The sequence below is a fragment of the Camelus dromedarius genome, chromosome 23 (assembly GCF_036321535.1).
Source record: "Camelus dromedarius isolate mCamDro1 chromosome 23, mCamDro1.pat, whole genome shotgun sequence".
Classification (NCBI taxonomy): domain Eukaryota; kingdom Metazoa; phylum Chordata; class Mammalia; order Artiodactyla; family Camelidae; genus Camelus; species Camelus dromedarius.
Window position 1 is genome coordinate 2,011,154 of NC_087458.1, and position 24,705 is coordinate 2,035,858.

At 62.9% G+C, this 24,705-nt stretch overlaps 1 protein-coding gene across 8 annotated transcripts in view; it reads right to left on the reverse strand.

The window, feature by feature from the left end:
* Positions 1 to 24,705, reverse strand: part of GSE1 (Gse1 coiled-coil protein) — a 391,422-nt gene that overhangs the window by 16,274 nt on the left and 350,443 nt on the right. For 7 of the 8 annotated variants that reach the window (XM_031436597.2, XM_064477671.1, XM_031436595.2 and 4 more), the window contains 7 exons: positions 18,938 to 19,156; positions 8,376 to 8,575; positions 3,287 to 3,462; positions 2,661 to 2,858; positions 1,939 to 2,130; positions 1,182 to 1,492; positions 365 to 689 (listed from right to left, as the gene is read on the reverse strand). In XM_031436597.2, coding sequence (XP_031292457.2) covers positions 365 to 689; positions 1,182 to 1,492; positions 1,939 to 2,130; positions 2,661 to 2,858; positions 3,287 to 3,462; positions 8,376 to 8,575; positions 18,938 to 19,156 — 1,621 coding nt within the window. The remainder of the gene's footprint in view (positions 1 to 364; positions 690 to 1,181; positions 1,493 to 1,938; positions 2,131 to 2,660; positions 2,859 to 3,286; positions 3,463 to 8,375; positions 8,576 to 18,937; positions 19,157 to 24,705) is intronic. The other variant, XM_031436596.2, reaches the window with a different exon arrangement.

Consider the following 24,705-nt stretch of genomic DNA (forward strand, 5'->3'; position numbering starts at 1 on the left):
TCATTAAAAAAAAAAAAAGTCTGGGCAGAGAGAAACGGAAAGAACAAATGGAATTAGTAATTGAAGATCCTCCCTTGCCCTCTGCAGGCACCACGGGTGTCCCAGTGGGGGCGCAGCTGGGCTGCATGGGAAGGATCCGGTTCTGGGCACGGGCTTGGCGGCAAGGCAACCTGAGGATGGGCGCCTTCGGGCAACTGCCTCCTGTCCTCGCACTGCTCCCTCACGAGCAGGATGGGGGTCAGAGGACAAAAGGAAATAAGAAGTGACAACATTCAGCAGAAATAAGGCAAACCGTAGGCACTCAATAAATGCTAACCTCAGGGAGTTCCCACACCCTTGGCCCACCCCGCTCGCCAGGCCCCACCTGGTGCTCTCCGGCCTGTGCTCCGTCTCTGTGGGCGCTGGCGGCCGGCCCATGTCCAGGTGCTGCTCCAGCACCTGCTGCCGAAACTCGGACACCTGCGACTGCCGGTCCTCCTTCTCCTGCCGCAGCCGCCGCTGCCGCGCCAGCCACTTCTCCTCCTCGTTGGTGCGCTGGATCAGCAGGGCCGTGGCCGCGCTGCTGCCGGGCAGCGAGAAGAGGCCGTGGTTGGAGAGGAGGCTGGGCAAGCCGTGGTGGGGGGCGGGCGCCGGGTGCAGTGGGTGCTGCACGGGCTTGGGCGCCGGCAGGCCCGCGTCCTTCAGCTTCTCTGTGGGGGAGAAGGGCCGTCACAGCAGGATCTTGGCCCCAGGCTCCTTCCCTCTCAGCCCCCCTACCCCGGGGGCCCTTCAAAGGGTTCTCTCTACAGCCGGAGGGGCATGGATGCTCTCAGGAACTGGCCTTGGCCCTTGTTTAGTTGGAGACTGCCACCAAGTAATGGACTATGGGGCACCAAGGCTGACTGTTAAACATGTTGTTAAAAGTTAAGATTGTATATTTATAATTTTAAAAAAAAGTTACAAATACTCAAAACTATCCCTTCCTAAGACTTCTGCTACACCTTCCTGCGGTGCACGTCCTTAAGTTATCTGCACTGCTGTCTGTATCACACGCCTCTCTCCCCAGCCGCGCCCCCCCCCCAGCCTGACAGCGGGAGGCCTTGAGCCCGCACCACGCCCTCGGGCGGAGCCTACACAGCTGAGCCCCGTCCTCGGGGAGCTGCCACGGCACGTGGCCCCTGGCGCAGCCCTCCCCCTGGTACCTGCTCTGGTTGGGGCCAGCTGCTCTGGGGGCTTGGCCCGCTCCTCGGCGGCGTGGCTCCGCAGCCCGTGCAGCTCGGCCACGGGCAGGAAGGCTGGCTCCAGCGCCTTGGCGGCCAGCAGCTCCTTCTCGCGGGCCCGCTGCTCCCGCTGGCGCTCCAGCTCCCGCTCCCTCTCCCGCTCGCGCTCCAGCTCCTTCTCCCGCTCGCGCTCCTTCTCCCGCTCCCGCTCGCGCTCCTTCTCCCGCTCTCGGTCAGCCTCCCGCTCGCGCTCGCGCTCCCTCTCCCGCCTCAGCTCCTCATCCATCTGCAGCCTGCAGGGTGAGCAGACGGGGACGGTGACCTCCAGCGCACAGGGTGTGCAGGGACCGGGACGGTCCCTTAGGGAGCGTGCCCAGAAGTGAGAGGCTGACTCCCGAGCCCAAGGTTTTCGTGAAAACCCAGCATTCCCATCCGAATACTGATGGGAGGTAAGCCAGGTTCTGCTTCTGTTACTACGTAAAGAAACCCAAAGTCCATTAAATCAAAAGGTGTGTACAAACGCTCTAGAGCCACGAAGAGCTCACAGCCGGGGGCTGGTGACTCCGTGACTCTGAGGACAGAGCCCCGCCAGGCACCAGCCAGGAGCTCCAAGCACCCACTGTCACCGTCCCTTTTGTAGACGGGCAGACCGAGGCCAGGGTGGCTGGCCTGGGCTTCTTCCTGCTCTGACAGCCAGGGCTGGAGGAGCGGAGATCACCCAGCCCGGGACGCGGCTTACCGCTCCGCACCGAGGCTGGACATCCGCTCTGAGTGCAGTGCCGCCAGGGATGAGTGGGAGAGCTCGGGCGGGTAGCGGATCCCGGAGAGGTGGAGGTGCACGGCCGAGGGGTGCAGTGGGGGCAGGGAGCCGGGCGTGGGGATGGGGTAGAAGGGCGAGCGCAGCGCTGACAGGCAGTAGGAGTCGTCCATCCTGTGCCGAGAAGATGGGGCCCAGTGAGCACCGACGTTAAAGGGAAAAGGCAGGGCCCGCCATTCCACCAGGTGCTCCGGCCAGGGCACCTCCACAGAGGTCCTGCAGACGGAGGCCACACCCACAGCCAGCCGCAGAGCCCCTTCCTCACAGCAGCCGACAGGTATCAGCAGCTCGGGGCGCCAGGCCCAGCGGAGGCCTCCGTGGAGGACACTCCACAGCGTAGCTGCAGGCCTGTCAGGTGGGACTCAGGAAGCTTCCACACAGCAGGGGCACCGCTCCATCCCCACTGGGGCTTCCTGGTCACACACAAACTACGGCTCTGTTCTGTGACAGTCACATGCCACCAATGGAGCCAGTGGAAACAAAAGTGGGAAAGGCCAGCAGCTCAAATGCAAATTTTCTACCAGGGCAAACTTTTAACAGCTAATCTGGAAGGTTGGGAGGAGCAGCCCCCGGTCCTCCCCAGGAAGCTGGCCCCGATCAGTGTCTGGGTGAGGGTGGGTGGGGGACGCCTGGGGGCCCCTCACCTGAAGGCCGGGTGGGGGAAGGGGTGCGGGGCCAGGTAGCCAGGGTGGTAGTAGGCAGCAGCAGCGGCCGGGTCCAGGCCGAGGGGAGGCAGGGAGGACACGCGGAGGTCCTCGGCGGTGTGGTAGGGCCGGAAGCTCCTCAGGTAGTCCTCGGGCACTGTGCTGGGGGGCACCACGTGGTGCACAGGCCGCTGGAGGCTGCAAGCAGGATGGAAGGAGCAACCAATGGAGGTGAGCGGAGCTCCTGCTCCAGGCTGGGAAACAGGCCAACCTCCCCGCACCCCTCACAAAGACAAGTCTCTGGGAACAGGTCCAGGCAGGAGGCCCTGGGCACAGAGGTGGGCAGCTGCTGTCCTCACCAGTGGGCGCAGGCCTGCTACCTGAAGCCTGGAGAGACCCCCGGCCCAGGAGCCCAGGCTGGGCGTTTAGGGTTGTTGGGTGGGCAGCAGAGCCAGCCATCAGCTCAGCGGGGAAACGGCCGGTGGGTGCAGACAGGGCTGCCGGCCCAGGGCTGAGCCACCATCTGGCGGCTCTCGGCTCAGCTGGTGCGGACTCACACTGCCGGCTTCAGGAGCCCAGGCCCCAGCCCGCACATCCCAACTGCCGGGCCTCCGACCTGTACTTACTTCAGCGGTGGGAAGCGGGAGTCCTGTACCACCGAGCTGGGGGAGATGCCAAAGGGGTAGGGGGTGCTGAGCAGGTGGGAGGGGATGGCTGGGCCCCCCGCCTTCTCCTGGGGCAGCGGGGGCTCCACGATGAGGCGCTCCCGGCCGCCACTGCTGCCCCGGGAGCCGGCGTCCTGCTGGAGGGCAGAGAGCAGCGGTCAGGGCGGGGCGAGGAGGCAGGCAGCCGGCCAGCTTGCGCTGCTGCCAGCAAGGACGGGCTGGGCCATCCCCCAGACCCCCGGGGCGGGGGTGCTCCTTTAGCGCACGTTCCAGAGATGGCCTTTTCTCAGGGTTCTTGCCCAAGCCCGTGGTATGCGGGGCGTGGGAGGCACAACAGGAAGAAAAGCACACACGGGTTTGCGCTCTCCTCAGTCAACGGGCAAGGATAGACCCTTCAGGATCGGACACAGGTCCCCAAGCCGAGTGCCCACAAGGAACACAGCCACGCAGGGACCTACCCCGCCTCGCACACGCACCCATGCCCATCCAAGCACGATCTCCCACAGGGGCACGCCAGCTCCAAACTGAAGATTCCAGCACCCTAGGAAGAGAGCTCTGCCGACAGTGCGTGCACAGAACCGTCTGGAGGCCCTGCCTGCTGATCACCAGGTGCGCACAGGCACCCGAGGGGCCGGGACATCAGCTGTGCTGGCAGTTGCTGGCCTGCATCACAGATACCTCGCCCCCGATGCCCATGGAGAACGTGGCCAAAAAGCTGGCGCTGTCCCCGGGCTGAACATGCCGGCCTGCCCTGCCATCAAACCCTGGGTGGCCCTGGCACCAGCCAGAGCAGGCAGCTGTGGGGCTTCAACTGGCCAGACTTATCTTGAGGGTGCTGAGGGCTGTGCCCTGCCCCCCCCAGACTCCTGGACAGAGGGCGAGGCCTGGGGCCTGGCCGGCGAGGCAGACACCGGGGAAACAGAAGGGGCTTGCTCAAGGCAGGAACGGGAAAAAGTCGGCCCCCGTCACCCCTGGCCACACAAAGGAACATTCTGCATGCCCATCCGCAGGAGCGTGTAGCTCCATGACCGTCGAAAGGTCCTGTCGCTCTGGTTATTCACGCGGCTTAACGGGAGCCGCGAGGTAAGGTGCAGAGCATTGACCGCAGCCAAGGCTGCATCACCACGAGAGCCCTGCACAGCCTCGGCGAGGATGCTGCCGGCCCCGGCGGCCCCGAGCCCGAGAGCTCCGGAGCCCGGCCCTTCCTGGGGCGGATCGCACAGCACCCCCCGCCCGGGGTCAGGTCTGGCCACTCCTGACAGCAGCAAAGCAGGACACGAACCCAGGCCTGTCCACCTAAACCTGCGGTGTTTCCACCACGGCCCGGAATGCCAACACCCTGAGAAAGAGGGGGGCCAACACGCCTCTGCCTCCTCTCTGAATGGGCACGTACCCAGGAACGACCACCGCACACAAGGCAGCGACAAGAGCCCGTCCCCAAGAGGACGTCCTCCCCTGGTTCCTCCAGCCCCCGCAGCCCCAGCTCTGCCCATGGTCTCCCTCTGTCAGAGTCAGGAGACGGGGCAGCAGAGCCCCCCAGCTGACCTAACTCCCCTCGTGGGCAACAAGGGACGGACTGCACCCACCCCCGTGACCCGTCCTCCATGTCAGGAGGGGTGACGCCGCAGAGCAGGCAGGGCCCATCCGTCAGGCATATTTACCAAACAAGCCAGGGCCGGGCCACCACCCCGCCCTCCTCAGTCCTCCAGGAGACACAGCAGCGACCGTTAATTGAAGGAGACAGGCCGCTGATTGGAATTTTTAATGAGCGGCAACATCTGTTCCCTCCCCGCGCGTCGGCACAGCCCCTCCAGTCTCCCGGCGGGGTCCTTGCGGTGCGTGAACCCCAACTTGCCCTTCCCAGGAGGGGTGCTCACGAGGCAGGTGGCAAGGGTGGGGCACACAGGCGCACCAATCCCGGGTCAGGGCGGGGAGCCCAGAACTCCCACCTCCCGGTTTCAGGAGACGCCTACACGGGCTGGGCCAGGCGCAGGGTGGACTGCGGTCTGGTCCTGGAGACCCAGGACGGGTCCTGCAAGTGCCTGCTCCTCGGTTTCCCTGGCTGTCAGATGGGCCATCACAGCAGCCCTCACAGAGCAGAGGGGACAGCGTGCAGACAGATATAAGGGGGAAGCGGGGCGTGCACGGCAGCCGCGCCACCGAGCCGAGCCCCCTCCTTGTGCTCCTTATCCAAGGGACTGTTCCCAGGTCAGTACTGGGCCCCCCCCACACCCCTCCCTCCACTGGCACCAGCACAGGGCTGACTGCCCCTCACAGGGGCCACTGTGGGGTGGAGAGGCCCTGTGCCCAAAGTCTGGGGTGGACTAAACAAGGAACAGCATGGCCCTGAGACATTCTCCAGAAGGGGACACAGCAGCTGGAACCTGAGGGCCCCCAGGTACCAGCGCAGCTCCTCTGACAAATGCTGCGCTGATCGACAGGCCGGGTGGCCTGGGCTCTGCCTCCACGCTGGCAGCAAGGCCCCACTCCCCCTCGGGCAGGAGTGGCTGGGAGACAACAGCCAAAGGTGTTCTACCCTCAGCCCAGGACAGCAGAGTCCTTGGAAGGGGATCTCAATTTGAGGATAAAATCTGGGGAGAAGCTCTAGGCAAACCAGGCCATCACCCCCTTCCCCATGCTTCTGACTGTGTTTGCTAAATCCAACGGGGGGGGGGGGGGCCCAGGCAGCCCCTGCCACAGAGGAAGGGCCTGGATGCACCACCGCCCCCAGCCCAGAGACGTCCTCAGAAGCCCCCCGCAACCCTTGGCGGGACAAAGCCCTGCCTGAAGGCAGCTGGGCCAGATGGCACCTTCCCGGCTAGCTGCGGACAAATACGGAGCCGGGGGGGGGGGGGGGGCGGGGGCGGGGAGGGCCAGCGGGCAGGGAGTCCAGTGCCAGACCCACGCGTCTCCCGTCTGGCTGGCGCCCTGCCAAGCTTGTGACAGGCACCTGGGAACGAGGTCAGGAGGGTGGGCTGGGGCAGCAGCCCTCAGTCCTGGCCAGGCCTGGGAGGCTCAGCTGGCCCCCCCAAGGCCCCTGACTGCGGCGGCCAGGCCTGCACCATGGGGCATCTGCGGGCGGCTCTCGCTTCTGAGTGGCAGGCGGCCTCAGGCGCAGCTGGAGAGATGGAAGGAGGGAGGATGGGGGGTGGGGGGGAGAGGGTAGCGGGAGAACCCTTCATTCTCTGGTGATTAGGAAGGGTTCCACAGGCAGACGGGCAGACATGCCCTGTGAGCTTTAAAACAGACTATTTGTCATTTCATCTGTCCTCTCATGGCTCCCGCTACCCGGGAAATACCGGTGACCCCGGCGCAGAGGCCCCGAGGCCCCCCACGACTCCCTGCTGCACAGGAGCCCCACCCCCGTGACTCACGTGCCGGGACTTTAGGAAGTGACTCCCTCTCCTGTCCTCACGTCTCCCCTCCCCAGGAGGATTAAATTCTCCGCTGAGCCTTTGTGCGGGAGCTGACAAGCCGTACATCATCCGCTAATCCAGCTCTGTCCCCCCCCACCCTCCCTGGTGGCATCAGTGTTTCATGAACCGCCGGCTCGGTAAACGGCGGGGCAGACCCACCACGGCCCTTCCTCTGGGGTTACTGAGTGTTTCTAAGGCAGTCAGGACCCCCGAGGAGGGAGGGCCGTGCTGGGGGGTAGGAGGCCCACCGTGAAGGCATGTGAGCGTCCAGGAGGGAGACAGCTGGGAGGCTCCTGGGTCTGGAGGGGCAGCTGCTGTGTGCAGGACCACAGGGAGGATTCGGGCCATGGGCACCATCACCAGCCAGGGCTGACCCAGGGACGCATCAGGACCCAGAACCCGCCTGGGCCCAGTGAGTCACGAGGGTCACGTGGTCAGGGTCCTGCGGTCAAGGCTGACTGCCAGGGGGCCAGGGGACCCTCTGGAGGCAGGAGGCTCCGGCGAAGACCTCTTGTCCTCGACCTCAAACCAGGACTTGGGGGGGGCTCAGGCCGGGACCTGCCCGCCAGGCCCAGCCCTGCCGCCCCGTCTCCCAACTGCAACAAAGCCAGGAGAGCAGCCTCTGGGTGGGCACGGGGCCATGGCCAAGTGACCATCTGGGAAGGCCCGTCACCTCTGATGTGGGGGTCAAGCTAGGGCCACACTCAGCTGGGGGTACTGGCCTATTTCCAGGAATCCAGGGATCCACCTCTGTGGATGGAGGCTGGCTCCTCCAACCTCCAGGGCAAAGAGACCCTGAGTGATGACCAGGTGGGGCTCTGGTGCCCGTCCCCCAACTGGAGCCAGCAGGGCAGAGAGCAGGGTTGGGGTGAGGTGAGAGTTCCCCCCTCCCCCTTCCTCCACTTTCTTTGTGGTTTAATTAGTATTTCCAAGTGGTGCTATCCCTCTGGGAACTCGGCAGAAAAATCCAGGAGAGAAGTGCAGCACTAGGGTTCTCAATTAGGAAAGGCCCCTGCAGGCTGGGAGCACCTGGGAGCCGGGGCGGGTGGAGGCTGGCCGGGCTCAGCCCCGGGGCCGGTACTGAAAACCGCTCCCAAGGCCACTGGCTCCTTCTGCTCAACCAGGTCACCTGGGCAGGGCACATCTGGGGACCCCCAAGTGTGGGAAAGGGCCTCCTGGGGTGGGCAGGTGCCAGAAGTTAAGACAGAAACAGGAAAACGTGACGTGTGAAAATATGGGCTGGCATTTTCGCTACTTTAATCCTGTGTGTGCAATAAATAATAACAGCTATTGTTTACCAAGTGCTTATGATGTGCAAACACCGTTTTAAGCTTTGAGTCTACCCCAGATTCATGAGGTTGAGTCCTAACCCTCAGGACCTTGGAAAGTGACCCTACTTGGACACAGGATCTTTGAAGAGGTGATTAAGTTAAAATGAGGTCACTAGGGTGGGCCCTGACTCAATAGGACTGCTGTCCTTATGAGAAGAGATCAGGACACAGACACGCACAGAATGCGACCACGTGAGGACTCAGGGAGAGATTTCAACCCCAAATCCAGGCCTGCTCTGCGGAAGGCCGCCTTCCCAGGAGCTGTGGCCGTATCTGGCCGCCACCCACACACCCTGCACTCACCTGCCGGCTCTCACTCCTCCAGACGCCATTGACGGTCTTGGTGGGGGCGATGGTCACTACGGGGGGTGTGCTGGGGACGCTGTGGCCCCCGGGGGGGACAATGATGGGGCCCATGGGCACACGCTTGGGCGTACTGGCGGGGGAGCTGTGGTTGGTGGCTGGAGAGGACACGGGGGACGACTCGCTGCTCAGTGAAGACCCTGCGGGAGAAAGACACAGTAGCCTGAACAGGTGTCCCCAGCCCCAAGCATCACTCCCATGTGTAGTCCCCCCAGGGAGGTCTGGGGACTTCCAGGCTGGCAGGGGTCAGTTTAGTTCCTGGCAGTTCCGGGGGGGGGGGGGAGAGGCAGGGCCCTAGGGGTTGGGAGGAATTCATTTTGGGTCCCAAGAAAGAAGGCACCCATATTAAGCCAAGCTGGCCAGCAGCACAAGGGGCGAAGAGGAGGGGCCATGTGTGAGGAAGGGGTGACAGGGTTTAGGTGTGCCGGCTCCCCCAAGCCCAGCAGGCACCAGGCTCGCCCTGATGCCTCCTGCCGTGTCTCTGGTCCGTGACTGAGGCATATCCTGGCAGAGGGGTAGCAGAGTGGCCCCTGGAGCTCTGCTGTTTGGGGTGGCTTCCTGAGAGCCACGCCCAGGCCCAGCAAGGTTCAGGTGTGGGCATACCCACACCCTACACTGTTCTGGGCTGCAGCCTGGGGGTGGAAGGGACCCCCGCACATACTCACACAGAAGCCCCTCCGGCACGCAGGTCCGCGACCCAGACCCAAGGCAAACCCCACCTCATCTGAGAGCCACGGAGAGCTCCTGGGGCCCTGTGTCTGGGGCAGGCCAAATAGGGGATCTTCAGATTCTATTCCACAGCACAGCTTCAACAAATTCTAGGCACCACGTTTGCCCACAGTCACAGGGGCTGTGTGGGCTCATGTGGCCAGAGGTGGCGGCACTGGGACCTGAACACTCCTCCTTCTGGCTTTGACTTGGGGTGGGTGCCAGCCTTGATGTGGGCGGATCTGGCTACAGAGGCCCCCCATCTTGCAAATACTCCCCTCTGAGGGGGCCCACTGGGGGCTCCTGCAACCCTGGGGGTTGGGGAGGAAGACGGGCCAGCACGGATACTGAGGGCCCACAGCTGTCTGGACAGAGCTCTGCCCTGGCCAGGGTGCTCCCGGCTGGGCAGCTCCAGTGTGGACTCCCTAGGCTTGTGCACGGCTCACACACTGTACAGGGCAGCCCCACGAAGAGACACCAGGTCCAGCCAGATCTGCCCCCAGCCGAGCTGCTCGGCGACCGCGGGAACACCACCAAGTCCAGGCACCCCCTCACTCCCAGCTCCCACCCATCAGCGTCTGGCAACAAGGGCAGTGAGCCGTCACCTGAAGGCTGCTGCCCCTGAGGTGTGACCCAACTCCCCAGACGGACTCGCCAACCTCAGCCCACGCACCAGCAGTTCTGCAACCCCAAAGTGGCCAGGGCCAACCACTGAGACCGAGCCCTGGGTCCAGGTCCCAGCCATGCCGCCCAGTGGCTGGGGCAAGCTCCGTGGCTCTGGGTCAGATGTCATTACTGCCCACAGATAGCCAATGGCAGACAACAAGGCCACCTTCCTTTCCCAGGGGGGCAGCCCCCGAGATTTTGAAACAAGCTACGCCTGACAAGCGGATGAGAAGCAGCAGGAGGCGGGTCTCAGCTGACCCGGCCAGCCCTGGGGCGTGGAGCTGGCCGCTGCCATCCATCGCAAGTCAGCACAGGGCATCCCTGCTCCCTCACCAGGTTTGCTCAACTTGGGGACACTGGGTACATCTTCCCAAGCACCATCTCTGCCCACACCAGGGCCAGGTAACCCCTTGCCCGGGGACCTGGCTGCCGTCCACCAAAGACACAGGCCCAGCAGCTCTAAAGGGAAACTCAGAACGGGGGCCCCGGGGTGGGGTGGGGGGAGTAAAAAGCCACCAGAGCCCTCAGCCACGCAGGTGGGTGGCACAAATGCCACTGAGCGAGGAAGACAAAAAATGGGATCCAGATGCTGTACCCAGTGCGGGCAGAACGGTGGCCAGGGCCTCACCACTTCCTTATCAGGCGTGGTTCACTCTGAAAATCTGCCTTGCCGGACACTAACGTCTATGTACTTTCCCGCAGATACTTAGATTTTGGTAATAGTCTCATTTTAAATTTCAGGAGAAGGGAGGGGGGAACCAGGTGAGAAATCTTTCTCTTTAAAAAAGGAACTTCCATGGAATTCCCACTGCTCTTTTTTCAGTCATGATGGCTTTACTGAGCTGTAACTCTCTCGTCTGACGCTCACCCACATCAAGTACGCAATTCACCAGTTTTTAGTACATTCACAGCCGTGCCACCAGCACCAGTCAACACTCAAACCTCTCCTTCGCCCCAAAGAGAAACCCTGTCCCCATCAGCAGTCCCTGTCATCTCTGCCAGCTCTTGGCAACCACCCACCTGCTCTCTGTCCCCATAAATCTGCCTCTTCTGGACATTTCATGGAAACGGAATTTTATGGCCTGTTGGGCCCGGCTTTGTCCCCTCAGCATGATGCCTTCATGGCTCGTGTACGGGGACGCCTGAGTCAGGATATCATTCCTTTTCCTGGCCGAGTAATATCCCACCATACGGACCGACTGCATTTTGTTCAACCGGTCATCTGTCCGTGGACACTGGGGTGTGTCCACCTCTGGGCTCCTGGGGAGGGTGCTACCCTGACTGCTGCTCACACTCCCCCCACCCTCAGCCCCAGGTGCATGGACGCCTTGGAGGACCTACTGTGTGCCTGGCCTGCACCCCGGACTGCCCCGTGGAAACTCTGCTTGTGGGGGGAGGAAAGTACTGTGAAGCTAAAAAAGTAAAGAAACAAACAAAAACAAACACAAGGGCCCCCAGCAGTCAAGACAGAGGTTGCAGTGCCTGGAGGAAAAGCTGGGGTCAAGGTCAGGGGGCTCTGCTCCTTAAGAGGCCGGGCAGAGGGAGGGGAGGCTGAGAGCAAACCTTTCAGAGCCCCGCCTGCACCAGTCCCTGGGGCCTCGCAACCAGGAGAGTCTGACGGCTCAGGGGTCACACCATCTGCACGTGGGGACTCAGGGCCACCTGGCTCCCGCCTGGCTGCACCCTGCCACCTCTCAGCCCACCCTCCCAGCCTCTGCCCCCGTGCCATTAGCTCGGTCTCTCCGATTCCCCTCGTTTTTAAATGCGGGGGAGTGAGGAAGCAGGAGGGGCCGGCGAGAGACCGGGAGCCCAGGGGCCGGGTGTGCCCGCCCGCGGAGGCCTCGGGCAATCAGCAGCCTCGCCCCTTGGGGGTGGGCCAGACGGGCTGTCACTCCGCGGCCAGATCGATCCCTTACCATGCACCCGCCAATTAGTGTGATCGGCCAGACCCCCGTTCTCAGGGCGACTGCGAGGGCAGTAATTAACTGGCGGTATGTGGCCAGAGTCAGCAAGACGCGTGTGGATGGGAGATGACAGGCGGCAGGGCGTCACCTCTGTCATCTGACCTCACGGATTAGCGCCCGAGGCCGCCTGGGCACATGTAATTAACAGCTGAGACCCCAACATCGTGGCAAGGGGAGCAGGAGGAAGGCTGGAAATAAAACTACAGCAACACAGACGCCCATGGACTTCCTAGACGCCTGCTCGACCAGCCATGCAAACAGCCACTGAGCACCTACTGGATGCCCTTAACAAGGGCTTCTGTGCCAGGACCACCCCCGCCTGGCACACTGGTGGGTGGCGGTGGTGGGGCAAGGCCAGGCCTCAGTCACACTGCAGAGTGAGTCAGGCCACCTCACTCAGGGCAGGGACAGAGAGCAGATGAGGGACAGTGACAACCTGATGTGTTCCCTGAAACTGGACCCTTGGGACACCTTCCTGAGACACCCACTCCTGTGGCCGGAGCCACTCCAGGCTTCGCAGGGCTGGAGAGGCCCACGCCGCAGAGACAGCTGGGGTGCTGGCTGCAGGTGGCCGTGACAGGTCTAGGGTGGGGATCAAGCAGCAGGGCAGGCAGCCACCTGAGACCCTCCGACACAACCACGTGTGAGGCACAGAGACGAAGTCCCCACCGCCAGCCCACGGAGGCAGGGAGCAGGGTGAGAGCCCCCTGGACTCCCCACAGGCCTGGCAGAGGGGCCAGCCGGGCACTCGGTGTGCACAGGGCTGCCCTCGGCCGCACAAAGGTCGATGGCTCCACCAACCTACAGCTCAGGGAGAACCCCTGGGAAAGAGCCCCACAGGCTGCACAGGCCTGCTTCCCTCCCTGGCCCGGGACACTCCCGGCCGGCCTGCCAGCCTCTCCACGGTCGGAGCAGCCGGGGCCCTGTCCACCCACCACGCTGTCTGTGGAGCTCTCACCCCGCCTCATGCCTCCAGCCAGCGGTACGCTCCTGTCCCCAGCGCGCCATCATGTGATGGTCACTAAGCCCCAACCAGCAAAGGCAAGGGTGATCTTTATCATGAGATGCGTTTTCAGGGGCCAATTATTTGACAATGAGCAGGACTGGGGCTGGGAGGATGGTGGGTTCCCGTGTTGCCTGTGAAGGTACATGAGGGGCAGAGAGGGGGTACACGAGGGAGAAGGGGGGAAGGTGGGCCGAGGGGAAGCAGAGGGGGCTTCTGGGAGGTGTCAGGGGAAGTCACTGTTGCACCAACATGGCCTGGGGAGGTGTCTTGTCCAAATGCCCCAGAGCCAGGCATCACCCACTAACCCTTCCTCTCCCATCTGGCTCCCTGCAGAGGGCAGGCCCAGCTCCTTTCCATAGGACTCGCTCTCCTCCAAATCCCTGGCCTGGAAGACAGAGAAGGACAAGGTGCCAAGACGCCCCTAAGCTCACACCCATGCGACACGACAGACGGGGCTGCAGATGCCCCAGGAAGTGCTGCACCGCCAAGCCCTGCGGCCACGCACCCAAAACACATGCCGTGAGCATGCCGGGCGGGATCTTTTCTCCCCTCATCTGTTCAGCTATTTTCTTTAAAAGAAGCAGATTTCAGGAGGCCCAACAGGAGAGCCCCGCCTCCCGCCTCCCGCCTCACTCCGGCTGGCTGTGTGACGGCACCACTGCTGGGCAGTCACACCCCCAACCTCGACAGAGCGGGGCATGCTCCCTGGCCTCCCAGGAACAGGACCTCGGTCTAGGAGGCTCCGGGGGCCCAACGGAAACCAGACCCAACTGCAAAGCCAGCCACAAGACGAGGCCTGCAGACAGCAGCCGCCTGCTCCCCTCCAACCGCGCTCGGGGCTGACAGGTCACTTCTCTGGCAGGCGGTGGAATCGGTGCCTGTGCTCTTGGCAGACCAGCTCGGTGAGGCCGCTCGGCAACCCCCACGCCCCGCTGGGAGGGCTGGATGTGGGATGCAAATAGGCCTTGTGGCTCCAGAGCCCGCCCTGCCCCCTCTGCCCCCAGAAGAGGAGACTGGCCTCATGGGGACCAGAGGGGAACCGGTCAGGATTGCCCTACGTGCTCCCGGGGGTGGGGAGGCAGCACGGCCCTGAGTCTCACGCGCCATCCCTGAGCAGCGGCCAACACGTCGGGCTCCCACACTGCCCTGCAGCTGGGGAGCCCCCGCCTGGCACTGACAAAGGGTCTCATGGGTACAACCAGGACCACCAACGTGGGGTCAGACCCAAACTGCACCCCAAGGCTCCTTGCAGAACGTGCAGCGTGGGCCTGGTCAAGTCTTGAGACCCCCTTTCTCCAAAGACCGAAGGCGACGGTCTCTGGCACGAGGGTCTCAGGGGCACGAGGGTCTGTGGCGGGGGCTGCCCTGGGCCTGGAAGCACCCACGCTGTCGGGACAGGCAGCAGCAGCCCTGGAGGCCAGGGCTGACCCCCCACCTCAGCCCAGACGGGACAGGTTCTCCCTCAAAATGGGGCCAATTTGGGTCTCAAGACGCACACATGCGCAGCACTCTGCTCTCCCAGCCCCTCCCAGCGAGAGCCCCGGGCTGTGCTGCTGGGGGCGGGGGAAGGCAGTGGGGGCAGGGAACAGGGTGGCCATGGTTGGTGGACCTCATCTGTTGCATGCAGCGCTGTGCCTGGAGCTCGTGTTCCCCCCGGGTCATTAGTATCTTTAAGGCAGGATGTTATCCTCACCCTGAGAACAGAAGATAGCTCAGAGAGGGAGAGCGCCGTGCCAGGACACACAGCAAGGACATGACCAGAGCCTGCCAATACCCATGTCCGCCTGGCTGAGTGCCCACTTGGAAGTGGGTGACAGGGCCGCGCGGGTCCAGGCGTCCCCCTGCGCATGCAGTCCCTTCAGGAGTCCCCCAGGGGCAGACACGCAGGCCGACGGGGGCCCGAGCAGGGCCGTGTGGCTATATAGGAAAGAACGTGTCTTGGAGCCTCAGGAAAGGTAAAATTCCCACCTCCTCATGTCCTCTCTCGGGGGCAGAGCAAGTGATGCGGCGTGTAGATTCCTTCCTCGGAATTGAATTTTTAAACCGCGCCCCGGAGACACGACGTGAGGATAGACACAAGCCTGGGAAGCAGAGGGCAGAGCCGGTTCGCGGCTCAGAGTAAGACGCCTCCGCGGTGGGGGAAGGGGGCGGGGAGGGTCACGGGTAGCCGGAGGCACCCAGGGCAGAAGCCAGAGCCCGGGCGGTGTGCAGCCGATCAGGACGGCCCCACAGCAGGAGGGGGGCCCGCAGCCTCGCCTGTCTCCTCTGCACCGTCAGGCCCACCTCCCACCACCTCCCTGTACAGGTCTGGAGCGATGCTGGCTCTACCTGGGACCGCTCTGCCCGTGAGGACGGGGCTGTTGGGGCTTGGTCATGGGGTCCTGGGTCACCTCAGCCTCCAGATACTAAGATGCTAGCTCCTCTAGGGGCACAGGGGCGTTTTACCCCAGCATCCTGGGGCACCTTAAAGAGATAGGAGGCCTCGCCCTCACAGGAGGGAGGCCTTCAGCAGAGGCCCTGGCTCCCTCCCTATGAGGAGGGGGACATGGGCGTGGGGGGGCCTAGTGGGGGCGGGACACAGGTTCGCGGAGTTTCCAGTCTCCCCTCTGCTGCTTATGACTCAGGAAGCCAGAAGCTGAAAGCTAGGTTTTGTCCAGCGGCAGCAAGATGGATAGAGAGCAAAGGCCAGGCCTGCACTGGGGACGCAGTGGGGGACTGCCTGGCACACAGCAGGCGCTCAGTAGGCCATCACCGCCGTGATTAAGGAGGGAACAGCCCTCACTGGGGCTACCTCCTCACACACCTGGTGTCAGGTGTGAGGTGCCGTCCAACCGCCAGCTCATTCAGTCACCAAAACCAAAGAGACACCGGGCTGAGCGCGGGAGCCGGTCACGGGGCTGCACGAGCCCACAGGTGGCAGACATCCAGACAGCAGACTCAGAGACAGATCGTGGCTGCCGGGGCTGGGCAAGGGTGTGGGGACGGGGTGCTTTTTAGGGGTGACAAAAATGTTCTGGAATTAAGGGTGATGGTCACACAACTCTGAATGCAGGAAAACCCACTGAATCGTATGCTTTAAAAGATCAGTTTCAAGGGATGTGAATGATATCTTAAGAAATTAACAGGTTTAAAAAACTCACACCTTCTCCCCCATCACCAAGCCCAGCAAACATCCCCCTTGGGCTCTCTGGAGGGGCAGGGCACGGGGTCTGGGGCCTGCTGGCTCTCCCCTCGAGCCCTGACTGCATCCAGGCTTCCAGAAGCTGACAGCCCCCACCTCTCTCTGCACCCACCCCCACCCCACCACCAAGCACAGACCCTGCACCACTGTGGTGGGTGCTTGGGGGTGGGGCCGAGGCACCCCTCCCCCAGCCAGGGCCATGCACTCGGGCTTGCCGTCCTGAGTCCAGCTATGTCCACTTGGAAAGGCTTAAGATGCAGCAGCAAAGGACACACACAGGGCACATTCTTGCCACCTGTGTGACCTGAGGCTCACGCCTTGACCTCTCTGAGCTGCAGCTTCTCCATCTGTACAATGGGCCAACTCTGGGCTGCCAGCCCAATCTATAGGCAGGTGAGCTGGCCAGTCAGCACTGGGGCGACTCAGTGCGAAAAACGGGGACCAGGTGTGGGTGTGGCCCAGAGGATGCTCCAAGGAGTGACTGAGCTCATGTCTTCAACCTGAGGCCCCAGTGGGGTTGACCAGATGGAGCATCACAAATAGCGCTCTTTGCTGCTACTTTTAACTCTCAGACTTTGCTTGTGGCCAGAAATGGCGCGTGCCCAGGACACACAGCACGACTTCATACCAGGGCGGCCCAGGGTCCAAATACTGCTCCCCAGGTGCTGAGTCCCCCAGGCCTTGGCCTTCTCATCAGAATGATGGGGTTCACTTTGGGTCAGCCCGCGGCAGACACCACCCTCTGAAGACAGTATGAGCTCGGGCCAGCGTGGCTCACCCCTCTCCTTCTCCTGACCCTTTGCTGCAAAGTCCCTGGGCACCCTTCCCAGAGCACCACGCAGAACACTCGGATACAGCTGGGGGAGCAGGGCCCTCCCAGCGGCACACTCTGTTCCTGGCCAGTGAGGCACGGCAGCCTCTGCCACACTGGCTGCCCACTGGCCTGTCACTCAAGCCGGACACTGGAGCCAGCCTGGGGCAGCAGAGAGGGGACAAAGGCCATCAAGGCAGCTTTGCTCTGTGCCTGAGGCCCTCACATGAGCCATGTCTGCAGAACTCGCCACTGCCTGCCCTTGCACCGCCACATCCTCTGTGCATGAGGGGTGTCACCCCGGGACGAGCCCAGCTGCCAGCAGTGGACACAGCTGGTGGATGAAGCCCTGACACTCGGGGGTGACTCAGCCAGATGGAGCCAGCGTCCTCCCACGTGCTGACGGCCGTCTCTGAAAGCCGCACCGGCCCTGTGTCTCTGCCTCCTGGGATGCCAAGGAGGAAGTCAGTCAAGTCTGCTGGGCAGATTCTGCCCCAGGGGGCTTCTCGCAGACTCTGAAGAAACCCCCAGGTCTCAACCCCGGCTCAGGTTTCCCACTGCAGACACTTCTCCTGTGGGGCTTGCGGCCAGCCTGGGACGAGTGCTCGGTGGGGGGGGGGGGGGGGGCTGCACCGGGCCAGGCAGGGTGCTCACTGCCTCTCTGCTCTCCAGCTGTGTGGTGTGCGGTGGCCCGGAACGGCAGGGTCTCCGGACACCAGCGGGGCTCCTGCCGCTGGTCTTGCCCACATGCGGTCAGGGCGTCCCCTGGTGGGCGTGGAGGCGAGGAGAGGCGCGTGTGCAGGGACAGGGAAGGCCTGTCTGTCTGGGTGGACGGGGCAGCCCACTGCAGGCGGATGCCCGTGGCAAAGCCCATCCCTAGCAGAGCAGGCCCCGCGCATGGCCTTTCCTCCTGGGCCGATATCCACTCTGCCCGTCAGTTCCAGCCTATTCCCTCAACACTTCCTCCTCCACCAGTAACCACGGAAGCAGGAAGGGCCTGGGAACAGGTGGAATTCAGAAACTGGCAGATGCCGAGCCCACCCAAGTCAGGACCAATGTCCGTTCTGCAGAGCTGGAGGCCTGGGGTCTGTGAAAACAGAGTTCCCGCACTCATGTCCTCTGGGTGCCCAAGAGGGCCGCGGAGCCCAGGATCAAGCCTCGAACATTCAGGGCAAGCAGAGCACCCAGGGTACCCTCTTCCTCTGCCTGGGAGGTCGACTCCCTGCCTCTAGGCAGTGAGCCCAGAGGGTGTCTGAGAGGCCTGCACCAGAACCCGCAAGGACCCAGGCCTCCTGGCAGCAAACTGCTCCTGCCACCCTGACTCATCCAACCAGCAGCCCTTCACCAAGACAGGCTGACCGTCACCCCTAGAAGTGCTCAAAGCCAGTGCTGTAGCAAGTCTTGTGGTACAAACAGGAAGGCTGAAGTTCAGAGAGGGTCCGTGTTTGCCTAAAGTCACACAGCACATCACTGCCCAAGTGACACCACGGGATAGGGCTCTGGATTGCTGGGGGACACTTGTCCACGCCACCCAAAACTCCAGCCTTGGGGGGTTAAGCTGTGCCCCTCCACTCTGGGACAAGGAACGTTTCCAGAGACAGCATGCCCTGCCACGTCTGAGGTGGGTATCAAGGCCTGGAGTTCCTGGTCTCCCGGGAAACATGACGCCTGGGAAGAGGTTCCCCCGAGCAGGCTGGGGGCTCCTGAGGCGGGCAGCAGGGCCCAGCACGCCCTCCGAAGTCGCCTGGGGCTCCCGTGGCCCAGCACGCCCACCGCCTCAGCCACGGGCCACCGGACACCCCCGCAGTGGCTCCCGGAGCCCAAGAAAGACAGAAGCAGCAGAGCGCGCGAGAAGCAGGAGCAGAGCAGAGGTGCCGGGGATGGCGGGCTCCCAGGCTCCCGGGGCCCGGGAGGGCCTGCAGGCAGACAGCGCTGTCCCCGCCGGGACCGAGCAGCCCGAGAGAAACAAGAGTAGACGGGGCTGCAAGCATGTGGGCGGGCCGGCCCTGCCTCCGGAGACCTTCAAAGGCGGCGCGGCTCGTGGGAACAGCTGCGTCCCGGGCACCTGCTCCTCGCAGGAGCTGGCGAGGCCTGGGCAGGAAGGAAGGGGCTGCTCTCGCTCTCTCCCCCTCCCTCGTGCCGCAGCCTGGCAGGCGCGCCTCTTACCTCTGGGCTCCTCCGCCTGTTTGGCGAGCTTGCGCAGCGCGGCGGCAAAGCTGGAGGACGGCGCGGCCTGGGCCGACAGCGCACTGCTGGTGGCGGGGCTGCCGCTGGGCACCAGGGCGCCATTGAGCGGCGAGGGGGTGAGGGGGTTGACGGTGGCGGTGGTCCTGGTCGCGGTGGAAAGCATCCCTAGTGAAGGGGACTTGGGCTCATGGCTCATGCCTGAAACAGGAAAAGAAGAACCAGAGGTCACCCAGAGAGCAGGAGGGCCCAGCACCAGAGCGGGGTCTGCAGGGCCCGGGACCGGCACCAGCAGGCGGCATGCAGAGACGGCAGGAGACCCGGGCAACCCGGCAGGACAGGTGAAGCAGAACAGAGCCAGCGCTGCGGAAAGACTGGAGCCTCGCCCCGGCGATCCCCACCCTCTAAGATCCATCCACAAAGAACCCTGTGCCCAGGACCCTGGTGATTTTAGAGGCCAAACAGCTCGTGCCAGCACGACCCGTGGCACGACCCCACCACCTCCCCAGGGCAGCATGGAGATTGGAAAGCGCCTCCTGACAGGGGTCGGGGGAGACGAGGTGCGGGCCCGCATTCCTGCAAGAACTGCAGGAACACCCGCAGACAGAAGGGCGGCATCGGTGCTGATCACGAGAACAGCTCACATTAGAGCACAGCCTGCCCGGCCACCTGCCTGGCACTCTGGGGAGGCTGGCTCTGTACTGTGCCCATCTTCCAGAAAAGGAAACTGAGACTCGCACAGGCAGGCAGCACAGATCTAGGATCATTCCAGGGGATTGGCCAGAGCCCTGTGTGCCACCAACACACCCCGCTGAATCTCAAAGCCACCAGGGACCCGGCAGGTCTGCACTGAGAAGGCAGCTCGGAGGACAGCAGCAGGCGGAGAGCACAGCTGCCCGCAGACTGTGCCGGGGCCCCGCCCACACAAAAAAGACTATAACTGTGGGTCTGCACTGCCATCCGCGGAGAAGCCCCCTTTCCCCCAGGCTGGCTGGCCGAGGAGCTGCCTCCCACATGGGGTGACATCAGACGCCTTCCCAGGAGCCCCCATCCTTTCAAGTCCCAAGGAGGCTGGACCTTCTCCAGCCTCACCGCCCCATCATAAAGGCCGGCCAGGCCCCCTTGTGAGCGGGCGCAAGCAGCACCATAAATAAGTTTTCCATTAACATCTCCTGCCTTCTCGGGGGCACTGGCCCAGTCCCCGTTCCCTCACCATGAGTACATGCGAGGGGCGTGAACCCAGGCCCACGGCCTCACAGGGGGCAAGCCAACGGGCGGGCGTGCGCAGGGAGAGGCAAACCAACTTGCAAAGCCTCAGACGGAGACCTCAGGGGAGCAGCTCCAGGGAAGAGCATGGGGTCACCTGGAGAGGGGTCCGGGGGAGGCATGGAAGGGGAGGGCGGACACAAACACAGAACATTCAAGAAAATAACGTGGCAGGAACGTGTGCTTCCCCCGGCAGAGGCCCCCACCCCAAGAGGCTCTCTGCACCCCCCAGAGCCCTTCTCATCTCTGCAGGGTTCTGTGTTCAGTCCATCTGAAGTCTAACTAGAACCTGCTTCTTCACCCATCCCCATGGGTGGCCAGGTGAGCACAGGAGATCCCCACAGGTGGGCCCCAAGACCTGCCCTGCCCATCTGCTGCCCCCAGAACTAGCCAGGAGAGGCTGCAGGCCCCAACACACATCCCAAACACTGATTCTTGGACAGCCGGGCTAAGGTCGCCATCAGTTTCCTGCCAGGCAGGTGGGAAAAGAAATCTTGGGGGCATGGCCAGGTAAACGGCCATGGCAGTGGGGGGTGGGGGCTGGGGCATAAAAGACAATACCGAGGCAGGCGCAAGCTCGAGGGAACACCATTCTCCTGGGAGAGGGTCTGTACCTCGGAAACAAAGGGCCCCCACAAGAGCCCCTGCGCCCACAGCCAGCAGGCTGGCCTCCCAGCTGCTGGCGGCCACGTGGGCGGTGCCACGTGGGAGGGGGAGGGGGACGGCGCCGGCAGCAGCAACCCCGTTGAGCAGCTGGGGCAGCGCTGACCGGAGGCTGACCCTGTGTGTCTTCCTCTTTCTGGAAGAACTGGGGAGAAGGTGGGAGCGGGGGTGGGATCCACATGCCCACAGGCACCGCAAGCCCAGCAGGGAACGCAACAACCCAGTGGGGTGGGGGGTCCCTGCCCCAGGCGCCCGATGGCTAGAAAATGCAGGTTCCTAACAAGAGTCCTTTCTCAGCCAGCCTGGCACCCAGCCAGCTGTTGGAAGACCCTCGAGCACGACGGACACCGAGCTCTGGAAGGGCAGCCCCAGGCCCCTGTCGGTGCCCTCTTCTCCCAGGGACAGAGAGCGCAGGACTTGCACAGCTGGCCACAGCGCAAGGAAGCAGCAGGAGCCTAGAGGTCAGGGCTTACACCGAACAGGCTGCCAGACGCCGGGGCTCGAGTCCCAGCTCTGCGGCCTCTCGCTGTGCAACCTTGGACAAGTTACTCTGCCCCTCTGGTCTCAGCCTCCTCATCTGTAAGCTGCAGATAAAGACAGAGTCCCTTATGAAATTAATCCCATGAGGGGCTTCAGAGCAGGCCTGGCACACGCCAGGGGCCACTATTATCGTCATACAGCTAGTCAGCTACCGAGGGCATTAACAAACCCAGGTCTGGGTGGGTGAGGGGCTTGGCGAGTCCATACAGGTCAGGCTCAGCAAACTGGGACCCGAGCTGATGAATCTGTGCCACCTGCTACTAGCCCCCCCCCCAACCTGGGGGACCAGAGATGCGATGAGGAGAGGTGACTCGGTGTCAGGAGTCCGTGTGCTGTTTGGGATGGGCACCCCTCACCCCAACCTGAGAGCCCTCCCTGCCACTGTCCCTTGCTCCGACCAGGCCGGGAGCTGCACAGCCCAGCTCTCCACGTCCCTGAGTGGCAGTAGCTGGTGGAAGTTAACACACAGGACACCCCAAGACAGAGGGGGACCAGAGCTCTCGTCTTGCTGCCTGCAGGGACAAGGACATGACCCCAACACGAGCTGATCTGGGCAGCCCAGGAGTCATCCAAGTCTCGCTTGGGACCAGACACCCTCAGTGGATCAGTGGGGTTCTATTTTGGGGGAGGGTGTATACAACGAAGCACCGCCCTTGCAGAGACCCAGTCCCGGCACAAAGCGCACCAGGTCCTGGAGGTCCCACCAGCACTCGGAGGAAGGCACCACCATGCGGGGCTGCCCCGGGGACAGTTCAGCAGCACACCTAAGACTCAAACCCGACTCCCAGGCCCAGATACACGTCCTCACCACTCATGACACCACCTGCCAAGGCCAACCTGTGATGCCAGACCACAGATGCAAACACCGTCAGAGCTGGGATTTATGATGGGGGTTCAGAAATACGTCCAAAGTCTGTCACTCATGCCTTCAAGAGGTGGAGACAAACCCTCTTCTCTCAAACGTGCGCCAGACGTCTCAACTCTCCTGCTGAATAGGGTACAGCAGAGGTATGGAGTGTGCCTGCCAAGGTGAGGTCATCAGAGCCCCTGGCCACCTCCCTGGGCTCCTCGGACTCCTCTCTCTGTGGAGAGCCCCACGTCTGGGGAACTGAGCAGCCATGTGGGGCACCATCTTGGCAGGTGCTCACTCCTCTGACCCCGGGAGTCATCAGACGAGATGGTATCAAAGACGGAGCCAGAGCCTCCTGGCCAAGCCACTCCCAAATCCCACATTTGGCTTTGGGGCAGGTTTTTACGCAGCATCAGATAACTGGTCCAGTGAGCATCACGGCATCCTCCATCAAGACCCTCAATCTCTATTTTCTTTCTTCATGGACCCCAAGTTCAACCATCTCCATATACTCCTGTGTCTTTACCTAGAGCTTCCAAACAGGCCCCTCTGATGCCATCAAAGGCCATTAACCACCTCCCCGTTCTTCCTGGCATTCCTTCAAATCCTATCAACTCTAAGAGAAAAGCATTACTGTGCCCATTTTACAGATGGGAGAATCCAGGCTTAGGCCCTTGGGCCAACACACAGTCAACAGCAGGGCTGGGATTACCTGACCATACATATAGCTGGTCAGGTCCCAGATACACACCCATTCTGGGGCGGTGGGAGAGGGGCTGGCTCTACTCTGCCCCACAGCCCCCACTACACGCTGTCATGAGATGGCCGGGGGAGGGGGAGCAGGGATGTGACCCAGGCCACGCGGTCCTCCCGCCTCCCAGTGACCCGTCTGTCCCCCGAGCCCAGGGAGCAGATGTGAGGTCACTGCCTAGTGGCCACATGACAGGCTGGCCAGCTGGGACCTGGGTGGACACACTGTGGTGGCCAAGTGCCAGCGCTGGGCAGGATGGTACAGAGGTGCTGGAATAAGCAGGGGACAGCCACGGAGCAAGTCGCAGGCCAGACTCCAACACACCACACGCCCCCAAGGCTGTTGGGGGTGGGCTCTGGTGGCAGTAAGAGGCGCAATTTCCTCGTTTTTGGCCTTTTTACCTCCCTATGTTCTACCTTTTCTGTAGCAAACCAGGGTTTTTTTGTTTTTGATTTTAAAAGGGGGCCCTCAAAGAGACAAAGACTTGCCTCACGTGGCTGGTATAACCAACAGGAGCACGGGGCACCCCCCAGACTGGGGCCTCCCACTGGCCGGTCGCAGGAGCCCAGGGAACTGGGGCTGGCCCCCAACCCCCACAAATGGCCTTAGCCCTTCCTGGGTGACCAGGGTCTCAGCAGGAGGGTCCAATCTCTGCCTCCTGCCTCCCTGGGTCAGCTACCACCCGAATGTCATTGTCACCCCTTACAGGCATCCAGTGACACTCTACCCCCAGAGTCTGTCCTCCCTCTCCTCCAAGCCTGGAACCTGCTGCCCAGGCCCCACCAGAGGCCTGCAGCACCCGGTGTACAGCCCCCCTGGCCTCCTAGGGGTCCCCCAAAGCCAGCATTCTTGCTGTGGTGTCAGCTGTGGGCCCTGGAGCAGCTTCAAGCTGGGGAAGCTGCTCTGCTGATGTCAGGTCACTTAAAATAGAATTCCAAATGAACAGCTTCGTTAGGGGAGTCTAAAATTAGCATTCCTCCTCAGCAAGTGTGCATCAGAATGGCCGGGGAGGGGAAGCGGGGGCTTCGGGACCACCGGCAGCCGGGGTGACAGCTCCCTGGCACAAAGGACATGGAAGGACAAAGGCCAAACTCGAGGGACCCAGAGCCCATAACGGGTCACCCTGGACCTGCTGGTAACTGACACAGCCTCCGGGAGCCCACCCCGACCTCTGTGCTTCACCCACTAGTCACAGGCTCGGAGTCACTTCAGGGTTGCTCTGCCCCCTGCCCACCCAGGTGTCCTACCACTGAAGCCAGGCAGGTGCCACCATGACATAATGGACACCCCAGGGGCAAGTAAGGGGGACAGTGGGCCTCAGGGCAGCCCCCAGAGCAGGGGCGCCTACCCCTACCCCGCCCTCATTAGAGAGGTATTTATTAACTTCTGCGGTGCCTGGCCATGGGCTGAGCTGTGTCTACATTATCAGCTCATGTAAATTCATTATCCTAACAGCTGGGAACAGGCTCCACAGCGTGAAGGCCAGTGATGGATGAGGCCCGGGGGCTGGGGCGGCCCAGGGCAGGGACAGGGACGGGGCTCCCTCCCCGCTGTACCAGCCCCAGCATGTGTAGAGCTCAGATGGCCTCCCGGCCTTCCATCTGCATCACATGCTGCTGACCTCCTCTGGACAGGTGCCTCCTGCCACCGCTGGCTGCCCCCGCGACCCCCCAGGAGAAG